The sequence below is a fragment of the Symphalangus syndactylus genome, chromosome 2, assembly GCF_028878055.3.
Source record: "Symphalangus syndactylus isolate Jambi chromosome 2, NHGRI_mSymSyn1-v2.1_pri, whole genome shotgun sequence".
Lineage (NCBI taxonomy): Eukaryota > Metazoa > Chordata > Mammalia > Primates > Hylobatidae > Symphalangus > Symphalangus syndactylus.
The window spans coordinates 121,667,457-121,691,454 of NC_072424.2; the positions used below are offsets into that span (position 1 = coordinate 121,667,457).

The window sequence follows — 23,998 nt, forward strand, 5'->3', positions numbered from 1 at the left end:
TTTCTTTAAAGTTTTATAGTTTCTTTATTTTTCTGATTTTTCTTTTGTGTTTTCCCTCACTATTGTGGCTTGCAAATTATATTACTGTATTTTCCAAACCTCTTTAAGGAGTACTTTTGAAAAACAAACTCTCCTTTTCCCCAATTTTCACAGTTCTGTTTCCTGTGAATTCACAAATTCCAGCTTTAAACAAAATTGTAATGGAGAGGTATACAGTTTAGGGTATTATTTGCTGGTTTTATTTTTTACAGTCTCCACCTGCGAGGAAGTCTAACTGGAGACAACAACATGAAGACTTTATTAACGCAATCCGATCAGCAAAGCAGTGTAGGCTAGCCATTAAAGAAGGCCGACCCCTCCCACCTCCACCGCCTCCATCCTTGAACCCAGGTGTGTGGACATTTTGGGTTGCTTTTGAGGCTATGCTTGACTTTTGACCAAATCATCATGCCCTCTATGCACTCTGAAATTGACAATAACAATTACATAGAAGTAACTTTATTAATTATATAAAAGTAAACATCCTATTTTTTTATCTGCATAAAGATTCTGTGTTTCCTCCTAACTCTGTCTCAATGTGGGAACACCACTGTAGCTGTGCTGTAGTATTACATAACTCCAAGAAACACCAGACACCTCTTAGCTGATAGGTATGGAGCTATGCAGAGCAAGCTAACCAACTCTGCAACAGCCCCATCGTGTCAGATACCCACAGCTGTTTTTTTTTTTTTTTTTTTCCGGGTAAAAGTCCCAAAACATGAAATTTAGCATTTTAACCATTTGAAGCTGTACAATTTAGTGGCCCACAGCTTTTTTTACTGGAAACATTTTATTTGAAAATTTAAAAATCTACAGAAAAGAGGAAGGAATAGTACACATGCCCTCCACTGAAATTTGGCAATTGTTGACGCTGTTGCCATAATTTCTCCTTTCTCTTTTTTTTCTTTGACAGAACCATTTAAAATTAAGTTCCAAGCATCATTAATACTTTATCTTTAGCTATTTTAGTATGCATCTCTTAAGTATGAGTTCGTTTTCTTGCATAATCACAATACTATTATCACACTTGATATGTATTAATATGTTTTCCCAATTACCTTAAGAATGTTTTTTAAAGCTCTCTTCTCACCCATATTCAGCCACAACCCAGTATCCAATCACAGTTTACATATTACCTTTTGTTATCTCTTCGGTCTTTATTAAATCTTGAACAATATCCCTACCAGGCTATTTATCCTTTAGAATGTCTCATGTTCTGTATTTCTCCACTTATTTAGTCATATTGTTAAATTTTTTCCTCTATCTCATCTTAGGGCTAGAATCTCAATGAGATTAACATAAATATTAATATAAGGTTATTAATATATCAATGTTAATCTTATCAGATACATGATTTGCAAATATTGTCTCCAATTCTGTGGACTGTCTTTTTCTCTGTCTCTTGATAATGGCCTTTAATACACAAAAGTTTTTCATTTTGATGATGTCCAGTGTATCTGTTTTTTCTTTTGTTGCCTGTGTTTTTGATGTCATATCCAGAAATTAATCACCAAATCTACGTCATGAAGCTTGCTCATGCTTTCTTCTTTTAGTTTTAGCTCTTATGTTTAGATTTTTTAAAATCTATTTTAAGTCAATTTTTGTGTGTAATATAAATTTCCAACATCGTTTTTTTGCATGTGGATATCCAGTTATCTCAGTACCATTTGTTAAAAAGACTTTTCTTCCCCATTGAATCATCTTGGCACCATTATCAAAAGTCACTTGACCATATGTTTGAGGGTTTATTTCTGGGCTCTCTGTTCTATTCCATTGATCTATATGTCTGTCTTTATGCCAGTACCAAACTGTTTTGAATACTGTAGCATTCTAGTAATTTTTGACATCAGGAAGTTTGAATTCTGCAAAATACACTCAAGATTGTTTTCGCTATTCAAGGTCCTTTGAGAGTCCATGTGAATTTTAGGATTTTTGTTCTATTTCTGTAAAAATATTATAATGAGATTTTGTTAGGGATTGAACTGAATATATAGAATGTTTTGCGTGCTATTGTCATCTTAACAATATTAAGTTTTCCAAACCATGAACATGGGATATCTTTCTATTATTTACATCTTTAATTTCTTTTAGCAAAATAATGTAGTTTTCAATGGACAAGTCTTTCACCTGATTGGTTAAATTTATTTCTAAGTATTTTATTCATTTTGACATTATTATAAATGAAGTTGTTAACTTTCTTTTCAGATTGGTCATTTTTAGTGTATAAAAATGTAACGGATCTTTATATGTTGACTTTGTATCCTGTAACTTGTGCTGAATTCATTTATAATATTATTTCTGATAGTGTTTTTGTGGAATCTATAGGATTTTATACAATAAGATTATGTATGTATAAACAGAGATAATTTTACTTCTCCCTTCCCAATTGATATGTCTTTTATTTCTTTTTCGAGCCTAAATCCTCTGGCTAGAACTTTTCATACTATATTGAATAGGAGTGGCAAAAAACATCCTTGTCTTGTGTTTTCCATTGAGGATAATATCAACTATGGGTTACTAGTTACTTTTTAAAGCATAAATAATAGCATATAATGGGTATTATAACATGGAAGTGAAATGTATGAAAACAATAGCACAAGGTTGAGTGAGGAAAATGGACATATATTGTAAGGTTCTTATATTATACATGAATAGGTATAGTGTCATTTAAAGGTAGACTATTATATGGTAAAGATACCTATTGTAAACTCTAGAGTAACCACTAAAAAATATTGCTATTTAGCTAATAAGACAATACATGGAGTAGAGATAAAAAATGTAAAAAAAATTCAATCCAAATGGGGAAAAAGGCACAAAGAGCAGGTGGGATAAAGACAGATAACAAGATGGTAGACTTAAACCTAACCATATGCATAATTGCATATTAATGGCCTATATACTCCAGATAAAAGACAGAAATTGTCAAACTGAATAATAAAGCAAGACCCAACTATAAGTTTTCCATAAGAAAAACACATTGATATAAAGACACAAATAAGTTAAGAGCACAGGAAAAGATATACATGCAGACAGTAATCATAAAGCTGGAATGACTGTATTAATATAGCACAAAGTTAACTGCAGGGCAAGTATTAACAGATGATGATTCAAATGATAAATACATCAAGAAGACCTATCAATTTTAAATGTTTATGTACCTAGTAACAGAGCTTCTAAGAATGTGAAACAAAAACTGACAAAACTGGAAGAAGAAGTAGACAAATTCACAATTATATTTGGAGATTTTATCACTCCTGTCTTAGTAACTGATAGAATACACAGCAGGAAAATCAGTAAAGATATAGAAGAGTTGAGCAACAGTAACCAATTTGACCTAATTGACATTTATACTTATCCTATGACACATAGCCACAGCAGAAGATACAGTGTTTTCAAGTATACATGGAACAGTCACCCAAGAGAGACCATATACAGGACCACAAAGTAGGTCTCAAATTTAGAATTGAAATCATACATAATATGTTCTCTGATCAGAATAGAATGAAATTAGAAATGTATGACAAAAATATATCTGGAAAATTCCTGAATATTTGGAAATCAACAAGTCATTTCTAAATAACCCTTGGATCTAAGAAGAAATCACAAGAGAAATTAGAAAATAGTTTTAACTGAATGATAATGAAAACATCTAACTTTGTGGGATGCGGCTTAATTCATTCTTAGAGGGAATTTTATAGCTTTAAATGTTTATAATAGAAAAGAGAAAAGGTTTAGTTAAATTATCTTAAACTTTCTCTTTAAAAGATTAGGAAAAGAGCAAATGAGACCTAAATTAAGTCAAAAGAAGAAAATGATGTAATCCATCAAATTAACAAAATATTTTTAAAAGCATATGATCATCTCAATAGAGAAAAAGCCTTCCACAAAGTGTAACTCCTTACACGTTAAAAACAATACAATACAAAAAAAAAAAAAAGACTTTCTCAGCAAGATAGAATTAGAAAGTAACTTCTTCCATAAAGGTCATCCTTGAGAAATCTACAGCTAACATCACACTTAATAGTGAAAAACTGAACACTTTCCCACTGAGATCAGGAAAAAAACAAGGATGTTCATTCTGACCACTTCTATTCAACACTGTACTATTGATAATGCTCAGTGTAATAAGGCAAGAAATGAATTAAAATATTATATTTACATGTAAAAAGCATGTAAATTGGGGAAGAAGATGTAAAACTATCTTTATTCACAGACAACATAATTGTGAATGAGTAAATATAGAAAATTCTGGGGAACTACAAAAAAGCTACTGGAATTAAAGTGAATTTAACAACATTTCAGGATATAAAGTATAAACAAGTGAGTTGTAGTTCTATATACTAGGCATAAACAATTAAAAAATGAAATTTAAGGCTGGGCGTGGTGGCTCATACGTGTAATTCCAGCACTTTCGGAGGCCAAGGCAGGTGGATCACGAGGTCAGGTGTTCGAGACCAGACTGGCCAAGATGGCGAAACCCCGCCTCTACTAAAAAAAATACAAAAATTAGCCGGGTGCGGTGGCGGGTGCCTGTAATCCCAGTTACTTGGGAGGCTGAGGCAGGAGAATCACTTGCACCCAGGAGGCGGAGGTTGCAGTGAGCTGAGATCGCACCACTGCACACTAGCCTGGGTGACAGAGCAAGACTCCATCTCAAAAAAAAAAAAAAAAAAAGAAATTTAATAAATTTATAATAACATAAAAATGGTAAATATTTAGGGGTGTATTTAACAAAATATATGCAGAACCTATAAAATGAAAACCTCATAGCATTCCTTCAAGAAATTAAAGAGGACCAGAATAAATGGTGAGATTTACCATTTTTCTGGTTTGGAAGACTCAAGATTGTGTTATGATGTCAATTCTACCCAAATTAACCTATGGATTCAATGTAATTCCACCAGAAATACCTAGAAGTTATTTTTGCTGAGTAGAAATTGACTAGCTGGCCGGGCATGGTGGCTCACGCCTGTAATCCCAGCACTTTGGGAAGCCGAGGCAGGTGGATCATTTGAGGTCAAGAGTTCGAGACCAGCCTGGTCAACACAGTGAAACCCCGTCTCTACTAAAAATACAAAAAATTAGCTGGATGTGGTGGCAGGCATTTGTAATCCCTGCTACTCGGGAGACTGAGGGAGGAGAATCCGGGAGGCAGAGGTTGCAGTGAGCAGAGATGGCACCACTGCACTCCAGTCTGGGTGACGAGAGCAAAACTGTCTCAAAAAAGGCTGGGCGCGGTGGCTCACGCCTGTAATCCCAGCACTTTGAGGGGCTGAGGTGGGCGGATCACGAGGTCAGGAGATTGAGACCATCCTGGCTAACACGGTGAAACCCCGTCTCTACTAAAAATACAAAAAATTAGCCGGGCGAGGTGGCGGGCGCCTGTAGTCCCAGCTACGCGGGAGGCTGAGGCAGGAGAATGGCGGGAACCCAGGAGGCGGAGCCTGCAGTGAGCTGAGATCGCGCCACTGCACTCCAACCTGGGAGACAGCGAGACTCCGTCTCAAAAAAAAAAAAAAAAGAAAAAAGAAAAAAGAAAAAAAAGAAATTGACTAGCTGATTCAAAGATTTTATGGAACTGGAAAGGATCTGGAATAGGCAATATAGTTTTTAAAAAGCACAAAATTGGAGTATTTACATTACCTGATGTCAAGACTTATTATAACAGTACAGTGATCATGACAACTTGGTATTGGTGTATCAATTTAACAGAAAATAGCATCTAGATATAGACATCCCCCTATCTGTGGGTAATTGATTTTCTTAAAAGATGCCAAGGTAATTCACTGGGTGAAAGGCTAGTCTTATCAACAAATGATGGTGGAACAACTGGATATCCATATGGAAAAATGAACCTTGATTCTTATACCATTGTCTTAATCTGTTTGTGTTGCTATAAAGAAATACCTGAGGCTGGGTAATTTATAAAGAAAAGGGGGTTATTTGGCTCACAGTTCTGCAGGTTGTACAAGAAGCATGGCACTGGCATCTGCTTCTCTCCAGGATCTCAGGAAGTCTCCAATCATGAAGGGAGCAGGCATCACATGTCAAGAGAGAAAGCAAGAGGGAAGGGAAGGAGGTGGGAAGGAGGAGTGACAGGCTCTTCTTTTTTTTTTTGAGAAGGAGACTCACTCTCACCCAGGCTGGAGTGCAGTGGCGTGATCTCAGTTCACTGCAACCTCCGCCTCCCACACTCAAGCCATCCTCCCACCTCAGTCTCCTGAGTAGCTGGGACCACAGATGTATGCCACCATGCTTGGCTAATTTTTTTGTATTTTTGGTAGAGGTGGGGTTTCTCCATGTTGCCCAGGCTGGTCTTGAATTCCTGAGCTCAAGCAATCTGCCTGCCCCGGCCTCTGAAAGTGTTGGGATTACAGGCATGAGCCACTGCGCCCAGCCCAGGCTCTTCTTAACAAGAAGTTATGATGGGAGCTAATAGAGCAAGAACTCACTCCTTAGCAAAAGGACAGCACCGAGCTGGTTCATAAAAGATCCACCCCCATGATCCAAACACCTCGCACGAGGCCTGCCTCCAACACTGAAGATCAAATTTCAACATGAGATTTGAAGAGGACAAATATCTAAACTATATCAACCATATATAAAAAGTCATTCAAAAAGGATTATTGACCTAATATAATTGTTACAACTAAAGGCCAACAAAGATTTCCCAGGCAGGACACAAAATCCACTAATAATTTTTTTTTACAAAAAGGAAATTAGTAAATTGGGCCTTACCAACATTAAAAATTTCAGTTTAAGACTTAAGAAAATGGATCTGGTCTGAAGAAATGATGAATAAAGAAAAAAAAATGGAAAGGCAAGTTACAGACTAGGAGAAAATATTTGTAATATGTATATCTGACAAAGAACTCATATCAAGAACATATAAAGAACTCTTAAAACTCAGTAATAAGGAGACAACCCAATTAGAAAAGGTCAACAGATTTATTTGAACAGACACATCACAAAATAATAGCCAATAGCACATGAAAAGATACTCAACACCATTTTCATTAGGAAAATGCAAATTGAAAACCATAATGAGACACCACTACACATCCACTTCAGTGGCTAAAATTAAAGACTCTGACAATACAACGCTTGTAATCTCAGCACTTTGGGAGGCCAAGGTAGGCGGATCCCTTGAGGCTGGGAGTTTGAGACCAGCCTGGCCAACATGGCAAAACCCTGTCTCTACTAAAAATACAAAAAAATTAGCCAGGCATGGTGGCTCACTCCTGTAATCCCAGCTACTTGGGAGGCTGAGGCATGATAATCATTTGAACCTGGAGGCGGAGGTTGCAGTGAGCAGAGATTGTGCTAATGCACTCCAGCCTGGGTGACAGAGGGAGACTGTCTCAAAAAACAAAGAAGAAAAAGACTGATTCTGTTAAGTGTTTGCTATGATGTGGACCAACTGGAAGTCTCATAAACTGCTGATAGAAGTATAAAACAGTACAACCACTTTGCACTGGTATTTTCTTTTCTTTTCTTTTGAGATAGAGTCTTGCTCTGTCACCCAGGCTGGAGTATAGTGGCACGATCTCGGCTCACTGCAAGCTCCGCCTCCCAGGTTCATGCCATTCTCCTGCTTCAGCCTCCCAAGTAGCTGGGACTACAGGCACCCACCACCACACCTGGCTAATTTTTTGTATTTTTAGTAGAGGCAGGGTTTCATCGTGTTAGCCAGGATGATCTCGATCTCCTGACCTCGTGATCTGCCCACCTTGGCCTCCCAAAGTGCTGGGATTGCAGGTGTGAGCCACCGCGCCCGGCCTGCACTGGTACTTTCTTAATAAGTTAAACATACACTTAGCCTATAAAGCAATTCCGTTTCTTGATATTTATACAAAAAATGAACACATGTCCATAAAAATGATTTACATGATTGTTCATAGCTTTATTCATATAGCGTAAACTGGAAACAACTGAAAATGTCTATCAACAATTGAATAGATAAACAGATTGTGGAATATTTACAAAATGGTCTAGTACTCAACAATAAGAAGGAAATACATGCAGCAACATAGATGTTCTATTACATGAAATTGTAGGACAGGGAAATCTTATGAATAGTAACAGGAAATAGATAATTGGTTGCCTGAGACTGGGTTTTGCAAAATATTGAATGAAAGGGGGCATGAGGGAACTTTTTGGGGTGACGAAAATGTTCTATATTTTAATTGAGGTGGGTAAAATGGATACATTCGTCAAAACTCATTGAACTGTACATGTAAAATAGGTGCATTTAGTTGTGTGTAAATTATTCCTCAAAAAGACTATTTAAGAAAGTGCAAAAACAAAAAGCCACAGTGTAGTCATACTATAAAATCACCTGAAAGATATGTCATCTGAACTTCTATACCAGAAAATAATCCTCATATTTGCTTCTCTTTTATTGAGTGCTAATGAAAATATATCTTGAAATTATGTGTTGTCTTAAAATATTCAGTAGAAAGATCTGTGCTGTGATTTTAGTAATAGTGTAAGTACTTTGGCAACAAGTTTCATATAACAAAAAACATCTTTTATGAGAAATATGTTCATTTTAAGATTAGAAGTTACAGGGTTGATGGCTACCTTATGGTTCTTTAATTGAATAAGTGAAACCATGTCAGATGTCCTGCTGTGTGAATTTCTCTCACATTTTAGATCCAACTTGGATCTAACCGTGACTTGGATCTAAAATGTGGGGATTATTGTTTCTCTAAAAAAAATTCCTTTTGTAAGGCCTCACCAAATGTTCAATTTATTTTTCTTTATATTTCTATGCTAACATATGATTTTATAATTAACTTCTTTCTTGTGTCCTTTACATAATTTTATGCAACAAACCAAATGGTTATACGCATTCCCAACATTTTCACCACAATTTGATGATTTTGTTTGTGCAAGGATTTTATATTAGCCCAGAATTCTCAGGCTTAAGTACTAGAGAATTCATTTGTTTTTTGTTGTTGTTGTTGTTTTTGAGATGGAGTTTCGCTCTTGTTGCCCAGGCTGGAGTGCAATGGCAGGATCTCGGGTCACTGCAAACTCCGCCTCCCAGGTTCAAGCAATTCTCTTGTTTCAGCCTCCTGAGTAGCTGGAATTATAGGCACCCGCCACCACTCCCAGCTAATTTCTGTATTTTTAGTAGAGACGGGGTTTCATCATATTGGTCAGGCTGATCTTGAACTCCTGACCTCAGGTGATGCACCTGCCTTGGCCTCCCAAAGTGCTGGGATTACAGGCATGAGCCACTGCGCCTGGCCAGTACTAAAGAATTTATATACATATAACTAGAGTTATATATAACATGGCCTAACATGCATGAATGTGCCAGCAATTTCCCTTTTTTCCTCAGCATGATTCCCTATTTTCATGATTCAGTTTTTGAGACATGCCTATATTCTATTTTTAGTGACTTAGCTAAGCCTGTCAATGATTGAAATTTCTAGGATACTGTGACAGTTTATGGGGACAATGATATAGAATATTTATAATTGTTATTTTTCTGTGAGGCCTGGGACATTCAGTTACCATTTTGCATAGCTACATAGACGTGGATACACAGCACAATGTTGGCATTTTAAAATGATGCTTGGTTTTCCAGTTTTCTCTGAGATCTGGCCACCATATTCCTCATAAGAATTCATTTGTACTCTGACTTTTAAAATCATTAACTATTGAAATAAATAGGACATGGTGATTTTATGAACACGTTATTGATAGAGGAAGAGAGGTGACTCCGATTGAGCTGAGGGCAGAACATGTAGCTCAGTCATGCTGGGTTCAGATTATTGTTGCAGAAAATACAACAATTCTCAAAATATGTGAAGTTCAACATAAATAGAATCAGCAACCTTGAATGCTCAGCCATAGGACTCTCTCCTGCCTGCTCTCTGCCCATCTGGTGGGGCCTTATGTTCCTTCTGTAGGGTCCCAGAGGCTCTAGTGCCTCCTCTTCTACAGTTTATCCCACCAAGCAGTAATTGTCTGTCTGCCTAATCATCTCTGAGATTTTCATTGGCCGGGAAATAGACTTCAACTTTGCTGTCTCCATGGTGATATGTAGTACCAAACACATAGAAGGGTGGCAGTGAGTGAATGAGCAAGTGGGATTAAGGAAGCAACTCAGTATTGCCATGATCATTGTCTTTGCCTGATGTGAGCAGGGTTTATGGTTGCAGCATTTCTTATGTAAGACTTCGCTTTCCAGCTGGCAAAATTGAAGAAATAACCACCAAGCTAAGAGCCATGTTCTAGATGGTTCTTCTAAACCATTGTAAATGAATTCTGAATGATAATGGCACTTTCTATTGTACTTTTTTCCTAGGCAGTTTCACTTCTATTTGGTAGTCGGAAACACAACCTTGCTGAACCTGTTTTCTTATGGCAATAGCTAGCATTTACAAAACATTTAGTATGTTCCACCCCGCCCACTGTGCCGAGCCTTTATGTGGATTATCATAGTTAACTTTCACAACAACCCGATGAAACAGGTGATATGTAGGTGCTGGGAAAATAGAAGCTTAAGGAGGTTGGGTAACTTGCCCGAGTTCACACATAGCAAGTAAAGAACTCAGGCTCAAAACCAGTCAGGCAAGCTCCAGCACTGGGCTTTTTATCATTTCCCAGTGCTGTCCTGTTCTATTTTTTTTCAAGGCATTTATCTCCGTGTGAAACTTTTATTTATTTGTTTCTGTATTAGAATGCTTTCTCCTTGATTTCAGAGACATTGCATCCCCAGGTGTAAGACAGCACCTGGCACCAAGTAGATGCTCAATCAGTGTTAAATTAATGATGAGGTACTGCCTTCTGGATGGAGTAAGAAATAAAGGATAAGGCTACCAGATAATTCCTAAGTGCTTAACAATTGTTACATTTTATGAATATACATTTTATGAAATGATTTATTCAAATAGAAAACTCCCCAAACTGCTTAAAAAGGTGACTTACAAAAAATTCTTAACATCACTACACGAAATATCCATCCATGCATGTAGGAATTTTGACTATACACTAACACAAGTTCTACACTGAGTTTGAGGTTGATGCGGTTTCACACCCTTCCTGGGGTCGGGAAGAGGGGGCGAGATTATTTTATGTTGCTGATATCTAGTGTGCTATCCCTTTAAGGTGCCTAAAACGAAGCAAAGCAAACACCAATCCCTGCTTGATTTAGAGGGGTAGTTGCCAACCTAGTTTTGCTATGAGCAGCTCCACGTTCTGAGAAGATCTTGCCTGTTTCCCACTCTCAGTTCTCTCAGTAACCAATTATGTCTGGTAATTGCAAATGAAAGACGAATTTAGACAAAAAGATACTATACAGAACCACAGAGAACCTGAGGCCGACAGGAGCTGCCTGGGCTATTGCATCTCTGGAAGCTGAAGCTGTTTTTGGTGAACTTTCCTATCATCCCTCCTTCTTTCCCTTTTCTATTTTTTGAGTCCTCACCTTTTATCCTATTACTATCTCCTTCCTGAATATATTGCCTGCTCACTTAGTAGTTAAGTGAAAAAAAAATCTGGCCACTGCAAAAGCAGTATGTCTTTCTGCCAGTGACACAGTCCCATTGACTTCCAGTCATATCTCCCAAACCCACATTTTGAAACATCCCATCTCCCTCTGTAACTCCGTAACTTCTCTAAGACCCACTCAGCACAACCTAGGCTTTTGAATATTCTATGCCCTACTGTGCCATCAATACTAACATTCTGTGATTCTAGAACTACTTTCTTTACACAGGATTTGCTAAATAATTCATTGAGAAGTTCTTAAGTATAATCTTTGTTTTTCTGGAAAAGTACCTCACTTAAACATTTCAAGGGCAGACGATTGAAATGAATGCACAGGTTGTGACATTTTCCCTGCCATGTCCTTTAGTTGAGCCCTGCATGTCTCCCCCTTTGGAATAGTCTCAAACCAGAGTTTGGGACCTTGTTCTTTCATGTTGGAGCAGAGTTCACATCATTACTTATATATTTATTTATTTATTTGAAATAGGGTCTTGTTCTGTTGCCCAGGCTGGAGTGCTGTGGCATGATCACAGCTGACTGCAGCCTTGACCTTCTGGGCTCAAGCCATCCTCTCGAGTGGCTGGAACCACAGGCGCACACCACCACACCTGGCTAATTTTTTTTGTAGGGACAGGGTTTGCCATGTTGCCCAGGCTGGCCTCAAACTCCTGGGCTCAAGCAGTCCACTCACCTCAGCCTCACAGAGTGCTGGGATTACTGGCATGAGCCATCATATCCTTATTTCACTTCATGTAGCTCATTCTATAATTCTATAGTATTCTATAGTTGTTTTTGAAGTGCTAATTGCCACTTGTTATCTTTACATTCAGATTATATTCAATGCCCATATTGTATGAGAAGTTTTAACGAAAGCGCAGCTGAGCGACATATTAATTTCTGCAAGGATCAGTCTTCTCGCCGAGTCTTTAATCCAGCTCAGAGAGCAGCCAAATTGGCATCCAGAGCTCAGGTAACTATCTCTCCCCAGGTGTTGGCTCTTGTGCCCTTGCATGCCTGGGGGCGGGGCAGTGAGCCAGTAGAATTCCCTAGAGAACCTCAGTTACCCATCCTAAGAAGTGTAAGCGTGAAGAGAACTGATCACGATTGCTCACCCCTGTGGGAGCTGACTTCTTTTGTAGGAGAATGCTTTCCAGCTAACGGCACCTTTGGGTGTTGTAGAAAAAAGATATTTCTAAAGTATTTGAAGCTTCTTTGTGTGAAGACTTGAATACATAGTGTTTCTATAGCATTATGGCAAAACTCTTTATGCAACAGTATCAACCTTAATCACCCAGAAAAGAAATGTGAATCTGAAGTGAAACTGCCTGAGTAGGACAGGTTGTCCCAAGGCAACTGCCCCACAGGTCATGTGTTTTGCTCTATAGAGGAGGGGTCTTCACCTTTTATTTAAAGTCACAGAATCAGCAAGTTAAAGGGATATGTGGATGAATGGAAGCAGCTGTTATCATTAGGTGCAAATCAGTAAAATAACCTGAAGTGGAAGATAGTAGATTTATAAACCACAGAACTGGAGCCAGCAGACAGCACCATACACATCGAAGGTCTCAGGTACATACTTACAATATAGCATAAAAACTATTAGTTTCATAGACATGGCTTAGATGCCATGAAAAGTTGGTCTGAATACTTTAAGTGTATACAGACTGTTTATTTATTTTTGAGACAGGGTCTCACTCTGTTGCCCAGGCTGGAGTGCATTGATGTAATCACGGCTTATTGCAGCTTTGACCTCCCAGGCACAGGTGATACTCCCACCTCGGCCTCCTGAGTAGCTGGAACTACAGGTGCGTAGCACCACGCCCAGCTAATTTTTTGTATTTTTAGGAGAGATGGGGTCTCACTGTGTTGCTCAGGCTGGTCTCAAACTCCTGGGCCCAAGCAGTCTGCCCCCTTCAGCCTCCCGAAGTGCTAGGACTACAAGTGTCAGCCATCGATCGTGCCTGGCCCCTACAGCCTGTTTAGAAAGCTTCTGGTTAAATCCAGTATGTAATGGGGTTGGACCCTTTCCAACAAAAGCGGATCCCACAGACTGTGGATCCTGAGCTCTATCCCCTTAAGCATTAGAAGGTTATTGACTATCAACCATGTACCAGAAACTGTGCTAGGTACTGGTTGACCAAGAATTTGTCATTGAAAGATGGAGGGGGACTTGGAGCTGGTACAGTTGGCATATATAGGAGAGCTATGGAAGAAGAAGTCACTGCAATTCCTGGAAGTCTTCAAAGGCAAGCAAACGTTTTGCTCTTAAATATCAAAACGGGTTTACCAGCCTAGAGTTGGGGTTGGGAAGGGCTTTATGCACAAAACATCCAGCTTGTGGCCTGAGGCACCCATCTGGGGAGCGAAAGCATAGAGTACCTATGAAAGAGGTACAGGGTGCCGGGTGCGGTGGCTCATGCCTGTAATAACAATTTGGGAGGCTGAGGTGGGCAGATCACCTGAGGTAGGGAGTTTGAGACCAGCCTGACCAACATGGAGAAACCCCGTTTCTACTAAAAATACAAAATTAGCCGTGTGGGTGTCACATGCCTGTAATCCCAGCTACTTGTGAAGCTGAGGCAGGAGAATTGCTTGAACCTGGGAGGCAGAGGCTGTGGTGAGCCAGGATCATGCCATTGCACTCCAGCCTGGGCAACAAGAGCAAAACTCTCTCAAAAAAAAAAAAAGAAAGAAAGAAGAGGTACAGGGACAGGCAAGACAGGCAGACAGGCAGCCAGAACTAGAAAGGCTTTAACTCAAGCCACTTGAGAGAGGAAGAAAAGAGGAATTGATTGAATAAATGCCCTAAAATCAAAGACTGTCCTTGATTGACAGGCCCTTGATTAACAGGTCCTTGAATGAGAGCCTGGAATAGGAGGATTAATAGGGTTGTGTGGGAGGGAGAATCTAAGAAATAATTGATGAGACTGAGAAAATGATTAGACATAGGATAAAAGAGGGGATCAGGGTTGACAATAAGGTTTTCAGCTCCAGAGCCTGGACAGATAGAAAGACAATCTCTGTAGATAACAGAACACAGGAGGGAGGACATATGTGTGTTGAGAGGCAGTGGCTACAATAAATACAGTTTTATAGATTCAGTTTTCTTTTTGTTTTTGTTTTTGAGGTGGAGTCTCACTCTGTTGCCCAGGCTGGAGTGCAGTGGCACAATCTCGGCTCACTGCAACCTCCGCCTCCTGGGTTCAAGCGATTCTCCTGCCTCAGCCTCCCAAGTAGCTGGGATTACAGGCACCCACCACACCTGGCTAATTTTTGTATTTTCAGAAGAGATGGAGTTTCACCATGTTGGCCAGGCTGGTCACAAACCCCTGACCTCAAGTGATCCACTTGCCTCGGCCTCCCAAAGTGCTGGGATGACAGGCATGAGCCACCACACCCGGCCTAGATTCAGTCTTGACATCTGAGATAGCATGGGAAGAAGTGCAATGTAGAAAAAGTCAGGATTCTACATTCAGTAGTCAGGGTTTGAATTTCTTTTCTTTTTTTTTTTTTTTTTTGAGATGGAGTCTCACTCTGTTGCCCAGACTGGAGTGCAATGGTGTAATCACGGCTCATTGCAGCTTTGACCTCCCAGGCACAGGTGATACTCCCACCTCGGCCTCCTGAGTAGCTGGAACTACAGGTGCGTAGCACCATGCCCAGCTAATTTTTTGTATTTTTAGTAGAGAGGGGGGTCTCACTGTGTTGCTCAGGCTGGTCTCGAATTCCTGGGCCCAAGCAATCTGCCCCCTTCAGCCTCCTGAAGTGCTAGGACTACAAGTGTCAGCCATCGTGCCTGGCCCCTACAGCCTGTTTAGAAAGCTTCTGGTTAAATCCAGTATGTAATGGGGTGGGACCCTTTCCAACAAAAGCGGATCCCACAGACTGTGGATCCTGAGCTCTATCCCCTTAAGCATTAGAAGGTTATTGACTATCAACCATGTACCAGAAACTGTGCTAGGTACTAGTTGACCAAGAATTTGTCATTGAAAGATGGAGGGGGACTTGGAGCTGGTACAGTTGGCATATATAGGAGAGCTATGGAAGAAGTCACTGCAATTCCTGGAAGTCTTCAAAGGCAAGCAAACGTTTTGCTCTTAAATATCAAAATGGGTTCACCAGCCTAGAGTTGGGGTTGGGAAGGGCTTTATGCACAAAACATCCAGCTTGTGACCTGAGGCACCCATCTGGGGAGCGAAAGCATAGAGTACCTATGAAAGAGGTACAGGGTGCCGGGTGCAGTGGCTCACGCCTGTAATCCCAGCACTTTGAGAGGCTGAGGTGGGCAGATCACCTGAGGTAGGAAGTTTGAGACCAGCCTGACCAACATGGAGAAACCCCATTTCTACTAAAAATACAAAATTAGCCGTGCATGGTGTCACATGCCTGTAATCCCAGCTACTTGTGAGGCTGAGGCAGGAGAATTGCTTGAACCTGGGAGGCAGAGGTTGTGGTGAGCCAAGATCATGCCATTGCACTCCAGCCTGGGCAACAAGAGCAAAACTCTCTCAAAAAAAAAAAAAAGAAAAGAAAGAAGAGGTACAGGGACAGGCAAGACAGGCAGACAGGCAGCCAGAACTAGAAAGGCTTTAACTCAAGCCACTTGAGAGAGGAAGAAAAGAGGAATTGATTGAATAAATGCCCTAAAATCAAAGACTGTCCTTGATTGACAGGCCCTTGATTAACAGGTCCTTGAATGAGAGCCTGGAATAGGAGGATTAATAGGGTTGTGTGGGAGGGAGAATCTAAGAAATAATTGATGAGACTGAGAAAATGATTAGACATAGGATAAAAGAGGGGATCAGGGTTGACAATAAGGTTTTCAGCTCCAGAGCCTGGACAGATAGAAAGACAATCTCTGTAGATAATAGAACACAGGAGGGAGGACATATGTGTGTGTGTTGAGAGGCAGTGGCTACAATAAATACAGTTTTATAGATTCAGTTTTGTTTTTGTTTTTGAGGTGGAGTCTCACTCTGTTGCCCAGGCTGGAGTGCAGTGGCACAATCTCGGCTCACTGCAACCTCTGCCTCCTGGGTTCAAGCGATTCTCCTGCCTCAGCCTCCCAAGTAGCTGGGATTACAGGCACCCACCACCACACCTGGCTAATTTTTGTATTTTCAGAAGAGATGGAGTTTCACCATGTTGGCCAGGCTGGTCACAAACCCCTGACCTCAAGTGATCCACTTGCCTCGGCCTCCCAAAGTGCTGGGATGACAGGCATGAGCCACCACACCCGGCCTAGATTCAGTCTTGACATCTGAGATAGCATGGGAAGAAGTGCAATGTAGAAAAAGTCAGGATTCTACATTCAGTAGTCAGGGTTTGAATTTCTTTTTCTTTTTTTTTTTTTTGAGATGGAGTCTCACTCTGTTGCCCAGGCTGGGTGGAGTGCAGTGGTGTGATCTTGACTCACTGCAATCTCCGCCTCCCTGGTTCAAGCGATTCTTGTGCCCTAGCCTTCCGAGTAGCTTGGATTACAGGCTCCCACCACCATGCCTGGCTAACTTTTGTATTTTTAGTAGAGACGAGGTTTCACCATGTTGGCCAGGCTGGTCTCGAACTCCTGACCTCAGGTGATCTGCCTGCCTTGGTCTCCCAAAGTGCTGGGATTACAGGCATGAGACACCATGCCCGGCCAGGGTTTGAATTTTAATTCTATAATTTAGGTAAACTTGGCCGAGTTAGTTAAAGTGAATCTTTGGGATTCACTTTAATGTGTAAAATGGTGTTAATCATGTGTGCCTTGCTGAGTTGTTGGCGGACTTATAGATAAGTGAAGGGCCCGAGTCAGTGTCTTACACATAGGGGCTCCTCCTTTCCTCTCTCTACATTACCCCACCCTCCCCTTCTCCAGTAGCCTTTTCCGGTTGATACGATTGGCATGACGCTTTTGGAGGAATAGGACTACTTTGGGCTTGAATACAGCCTAATTATGGAAAAGTTTGTATGTATAAGTCTACCTACATTCTGTAAAGCAGTAAAGAGTGAGTTACATTTCTGCAGATGGTTCTTCTTACTGGTCTCCAGAGTTAGTCTGCTTTAGTGGGGCCAAAGAGAGCACAGGAAAGCAGCAAACGGAAGTGTTTTTATTCCTGAAGAAGGCCAGCTGGCTGTCAGTGTAACCAGTAACTTGGCCCCATTCCTCTCCTTGTTTTCCAGAGCTGAGCGGTGATTGGGAACACAGAAGAAAAATTGCTTGCTTTGTGAATTCCTTCACTCACTGTAGAGTATATCTGAACAGCCGTATTTGTTTCCCTTGTGCCAGCTTCACCACTTTGGGGCCTTGTCTAATAGTGAAGCTTATTCAAAAATGGAACAAGAAAGGAGGGGTTGTTTCAGTTTTGAAGGGCTTTTAACACAGCCGAAATATGTTTCTATTTTAAACATAATCAACTTTTAAAATGTGTCATACTCTTAACCAAAAGAGACCAATATAGGCCTCTAAAAATAACTTTATTTGTGTGAATGGGGATGAGCTGCCTGCTATAGTCTCTCAGCCATTCTTGCCCAAGTGAGAATTCTCACTTGGTGTAACAGGTTATCTTTATCCTGCAGTTTCTACGGAAATGGAGGTGGGATCAGTGGCAAGATAAAAGGAGCATGTGAGAAACCTTTTGGTCCTTATTTCGTTTTAATATAACTGTTCTGCTGCTGCTGCTCTGCAGGGATGGGGATGGTGTAGGGATGTTAGAATTTCATACTTCAAACATTTGCTGCCTGCCAATCTGTTTTTCTTCTCTGTTCATGTTAAAAAAACAAAATAGTCTTCAAGTGTAATGAAAAAAATAAAATGTTCTTTAATTATATCCTTTATTGACATTGTGATTTCTTATGTCTCCATACAACTAATTTTACAGGATAAATATACCACCAACAACCCCAAGGGCTTAATTATTGAAGGGAAGCTTCAAAACCCAGATATGACTTTGAGCATCAGGTGGGAGGACAAGAACCAGGCTAACTGAAGTGCAGGGTGTGTGTCTGTCCCCTTCCCCTGGATTCAGGGAGTCCCTGCAGATGATGCCAGTCTGCTGCTGGTTAAGTGGGAACAGCTGTACCTCCTATGTGGTACCTGAGGTTACATACAGAAGGTGTTCTCTTTGTCTCTTTCTTTCTCTCTCTGTAGGATAAGGCTCAGATTGGTCCAAAAAAAGAACCAACTGTTACCAGTGCTGTGGGAGCTTTGCTGCAGAACAGGGCCCTGGTGGCCACGAATGAAGTCCCAACCAAGTCAGGTGAGTCAGAGCATGCATTTCAGCTCTCAAATGATGGGGGTCAGAGGATATCACTGTTGGGTTTGGGATTCACCAGTAGTCTGCAAAAGCGCTAAGACATTCACTGTTGCTTTTGGATGCAAAGATATTTGGGTTAGAGGTTAAAGCTTATTTGCCAAAAGGGAATATTTCTTAATTTAAAAGGATTACACAACTTTCACAATGTACAAGTCAAATTTGATTACTGCAATGAGAGTCTAAACCATTGTTCTCTGGTCTAGTAAAATTGAAGAGATTGAAAATAGGAGAAGACCACGTATCATATGTTTGTGTTGAAAATAAGGGTAAAGTTTCTTTTCTAGAAAAAAATACAGATCCTCCTCAATTTATGTTGGGGCTACGTCCTGATAAGCCCATTGTAAATAGAAATATTATAAGTCAAAAATGCATTTAACACCCCAATTAACCCATGTAAAGTTGAAAAATCTTATGTCAAACTAACATAAGTCAAGAATTTCTGTACAGTCATCCCTCAGTATCCACAGGAGATTGGTCCCAGGGCCCTAGTGGATACCAAAACCTGAGATGTTCAAGTCTCTGATATAAAACGGTGTAGAATTTGTATATAACCTAGGCACATCCTCCTGTATACACTAAATCATCTCCAGATTACTTACAATACCTAAGGCAATGTAAATGCTATGTAAGTAGTTGTTATGCTATATTAAAATTGTTGTATTATTTTTTATTATTGGTACAGTTGGGTTTTATTTATCTATTTATTTATTTTTAAATGTTCTCCATCTGTAGTTGTTAAATCTGCAGATATGGAACCCATGGGAACAGAGGCTGACTGTAATTTCTTCAAAGTAGCAACAAGGCAGAACCATAGGAGCCATCCTAATGGGGATGAGGTGGTATCTCATTTTAGTTTTAAGTTGCATATCTCTAATGATTTGTGAGGTTAAGCCTCTTTTCAAGTGCTTATTGGTCATTTGTGTATATTTGAAACAATGTCTGTTCAAGTCCTTTGCCCATTTTTGAATTGTTTTTGTTGTTTTGGTTTTTGCTAACTTAATCACCAGTGTGATTGGTTGTTTTTGTTGTTGACTTTTAGGAATTCTCTATGTATTCTGGATATTAATCCCTTATTGGCCATATGGTTTATAAATATTCTTTTCTTTCCTATTCCATAGGTTGCCTTTTTACTCTGTTGATATTCTTTTTGCGTGTGTGTTTTTTGTTTGTTTGTTTGGTTTTGAGACAGGGTCTCTGTTGCCCAGGCTGGAGTGCAGTGGCACAATCATAGCTCACTGCAGCTTCAACCTCCCAGGCTCAAGTGATCCTCCCACCTCAGCCTCCCAAGTACCCAGGACTACAGGCATGTGCCACCATGCCCAGATAATTTTTAAATTTTTTTGTAGAGATGAGTTCTCACTATGCTGATATTCTCTTGATTCATAAATTTTTAAAATTTTCGTGAAGTCCAATTTGTCTATTTTTCTTTGGTTGCCTCTGGTGACCAAGGAATCCAAGAAATTGGATTAATCCTTGCCTAATCCAGGGTCAGAGAGGTTTACTCCTATGTTTTTGTCTAAGCTAAGGCTAGCTTTAGATCTTACATTTTAGTTCTTTGATCCATTTTGAGTTAATTTTTAATATATGGTGTTAGGTAAGGGTCCAGCTTTATACTTTTGAATGTGGATGTCCAGTTTCCCCATTCAACCAATGGTCTTGCACCCTTGTCAAAAATCATTTGACCATGTATACAAGGGTTTATTTCTGGACTCTATTCTATTTCATTGGTTTATATGTCTGTCATTATGCCAGTATTATATTTCCTTGATTACTATAGCTTTTAGTAAGTTTTGACATCAGGGACCGTGAGTCCTCCAAGATACAGCCAAGATGGTTTTGGCTATTTGGGATCCCTTGAGATTCCATGTGAATTTTAGGTTGGGCTTTTTTATTTCTGCAAGAAACGTCATTGAGATTTTAACCGTGATTGCACTGAATCTGCAGATTGCTTTGGTTAGTATGGACATCTTAACAATAGTAAGTCTTCAAATCCATGAACATGGAATATATTTCTGTTTATTTATGTCCTCTTTAATTTCTTTGAGCAATGTTTTGTAGTTTTCATTGTACAAATCTTTCACCTCATTGCTTAAGTTCATTCCTGTGTTCTTTTTGATGTTATTGTAAATGTAGTTGTCTTCATAATTTTTTTTGATTGTTCATTGTCAGTATATAGAAACACAACTAATTTTTGTGTGTTGACTTTCTGTTCTACTTTGCTGAATTAATTTATTGGTTCTAATAAGTTTTTTGGTGATATCTTTAGGATTTTCTGCTTATAAGATCATAGCATCTGTGAACAGAGATAATTTTATTTCCTCCTTTCCAATTTGGATGTCTTTTAATTTTTTTCTTGCCTAATTGCTCTGGTTGGAACTTCTAGTACTTCATTAAATAAAAGTGGTGAAAATTAGCACGCTTGCATTGTTCTTGATCTTAGAGGGAAAGTTTTCAGTCTTCCAGCATTGAGAATGGTGATCTCTGTGGGTTTTACATGTATAGTTTTTAATTATGTTGAGGTAGTTTCCTTCTATTCTTAGTTTGTTGAGTGTTTTTATCATGAAAGGGTGTTGAATTTTCTCAAATGCTTTTTTTTGCCTCAATTAAGATGATGATGTAATTTTTGTTCTTCTGTAAATGTAGTGTACATTGATCGATTTTCATGTGTTGAACCATCCCTGTATCCCAGGAACAAATCTCACATGGTCATGGTGTATAATCCTTTTAACATGCTACTGAACTTGATGTGTTAGTATTTTATTGAGAATTTTTGCATTAATGTTCATAAGGGATGTAGTTTTCTTATAGTGTCTTTGAAGTCAGGGTACCCTTGGCCTTATGGAATGAATTAGGAATGTTCCTACTTCTTCAATATGTTTGGGAAAAGTTTGAGAAGGGTTGGTGTTAGTTCTTCTTTAAATGTTTGGTGGAATTCACCAGTGAAGCGCTCAGATCTGGAGCATTTTAATGTCATGAGATTTTTTATTATTAATTCTATTCCTTACTAGTTATAAGTCTATTCAAATATTCTATTTGTTCATGATTTACTCTAGGTGGGTGTTGTGTTTTTTAGGAATTCATCCATTTCATCTAAGTTCTCCAATTTTTTGGTATATAATTTTTCATAATACTCTCATGAAATCCTTTTTTATTTCTATAGCATTGGTAGTTATATCTCCATTTTCTTTTCTGATTTTAGTAATTTGAGTGTTTTCTCTTTTTTAATTTTAATTTTCTTTTTTTTTTTTTTTTTTTTTTGAGAGAGAGAGCCTCACTGTTACCAAGGCTGGATTGCAGTGGCGAAATCTTAGCTCACTGCAACCTCCACCTCCTAGGTTCAGGCGATTCTCCTGTCTCAGCCTCTCCAGTAGCTAGGACCACAGGCACATACCACCACACCTGGCTAATTTTTGTACTTTTAATAGAGACAGAGTTTTGCCATGTTAGCCAGGCTGGTTTCGAAATTATGGCCTCAAGTGGTCTGCCCCCCTTGGCCTTGCAAAGTGCTGGGATTACAGGCATTAGCCACTGTGCCTGTCCTCTCTCTTTTTTTTTTTTTTTGTTAGTCTATCAAGCTAATGGTTTTCATTTTAAGTTCAGGGGTACATATGCAGGATGTGCAGGTTTGTTACATAGGTAAACATATGCTATGGTGATTTGCTGCCAGATCATCCTAGGTATTAAGCCGAGCATCTGTGAGCTATTCTTCCTCATGCTCTCCCTCCTTCCCCCCATTCTCCAGCAGGCCCCAGTGTGTGTCATTCCCCACTATGCGTCCATGTTTTCTCATCATCCAGCTCCCACTTATAAGTGAGAACATGTGGGATTTGGTTTTCTGTTCCTGCATTAGTTTGTGGAAGATAATGGCCTCCAGCTCCAACCATGTCCCTGCAAAGGACACCATCTCATTCCTTTTTATGGCTGTATAGTATTCCATCGTGTATATGTACCAAATTTTCTTCATCCAGTCTATCATTGATGGACACTTAGGTTGATTCCATGTCTTTTCTATTGTGAATAGTGCTGCAGTGAAAATACATGTGCATGTATCTTTATAATAGAATAATTTATATTCCTTTGGGTACATACCCAGTAATGGGATTGCTGGGTCAAATGGTATTTCTGCCTCTAGATCTTTGAGGAATCACCACACTGTCTTCCACAATGGTTAAACTAATTTATAGTTCCACCAACAGTGTCAAATGTTCCTTTTTCTCCACAACCTTGCCAGCATCTGTTATTTTTTAACTTTTTAATAATAGCTATTCTGATTGGTGTAAGATGGTATCTCATTGTGGTTTTGATTTGCATTTCTCTAATGTTCAGTGATGTTGAGCTCTTTTAATGTTCGTTGGCTACATGGATGTCTTCTTTTGAGAAGTGTCTGTTCATGTCCTTTGCCTACATTTTAATGAAGTTGTTTTTATCTTTTAAATTTGTATAAGTTCCTTGTAGATGCTACATATTAGACGTTTGTCAGGTGGATAGATTGCAAATATTTTCTCCCATTCTGTAAATTGTGTGTTCACTCTATTGATAGTTTCTTTTGCTGTACAGAAGCTCTTTAGTTTAACTAGATCCCATTTGTCAATTTTTGCATTTGTTGCAATTGCTTTGGTGTCTTCATCATGAAATCTTTGCCCATGCCTATGTTCTGAATGGTATTGCCTAGATTTTCATATATGGTGTTTATAGTTTTTGAGCTTTACATTTAAGTTCTTAATCCCTCTTGAGTTGATTTTTGCAGATGGTGTAAGGAAGGGGTCCAGTTTCAATTCTCTGCATATGGCTGGCCAGTTATCCCAGCACCATTTATTAAATAAATAAATCTTTCCCCATTGCTTGTTTTTGTCAGGTTTGTTGAAGAGCAGATGGTTTTAGGTGTGCAATCTTATTTCTGGGTTCTCTATTCTGTTCCACTGGTCTCTCAGTCTTTTTGTACTAGTGTAATGCTGATTTGGTTACTGTAGCCTTGTAGTGTAGTTTGAAGTTGGGTAACATGATGGCTCCAGCTTTGTTCTTTTTGCTTAGGATTGTCTTGACTAGTAGGACTCTGTTTTGGTTTCATATGAATTTTAAAATAGTTTTTTTCTAATTCTGTGAAGAATGTCAATGGTAGTTTAATGGAAATTGCATTGAATCTGTAAATTGCTTTGGGC

The 23,998-nt window shown here is 39.2% G+C and overlaps 1 protein-coding gene across 2 annotated transcripts in view; it reads left to right on the forward strand.

Moving 5' to 3' along the window:
- ZC2HC1B (zinc finger C2HC-type containing 1B) overlaps positions 1-23,998 on the forward strand; it is a 101,307-nt gene that overhangs the window by 22,470 nt on the left and 54,839 nt on the right. For both annotated transcript variants that reach the window (XM_055266296.2, XM_055266287.2), the window contains exons 4-6: positions 252-390; positions 12,375-12,514; positions 18,674-18,782. In XM_055266296.2, the coding sequence (XP_055122271.1) occupies positions 252-390; positions 12,375-12,514; positions 18,674-18,782 (388 nt within the window). The remainder of the gene's footprint in view (positions 1-251; positions 391-12,374; positions 12,515-18,673; positions 18,783-23,998) is intronic.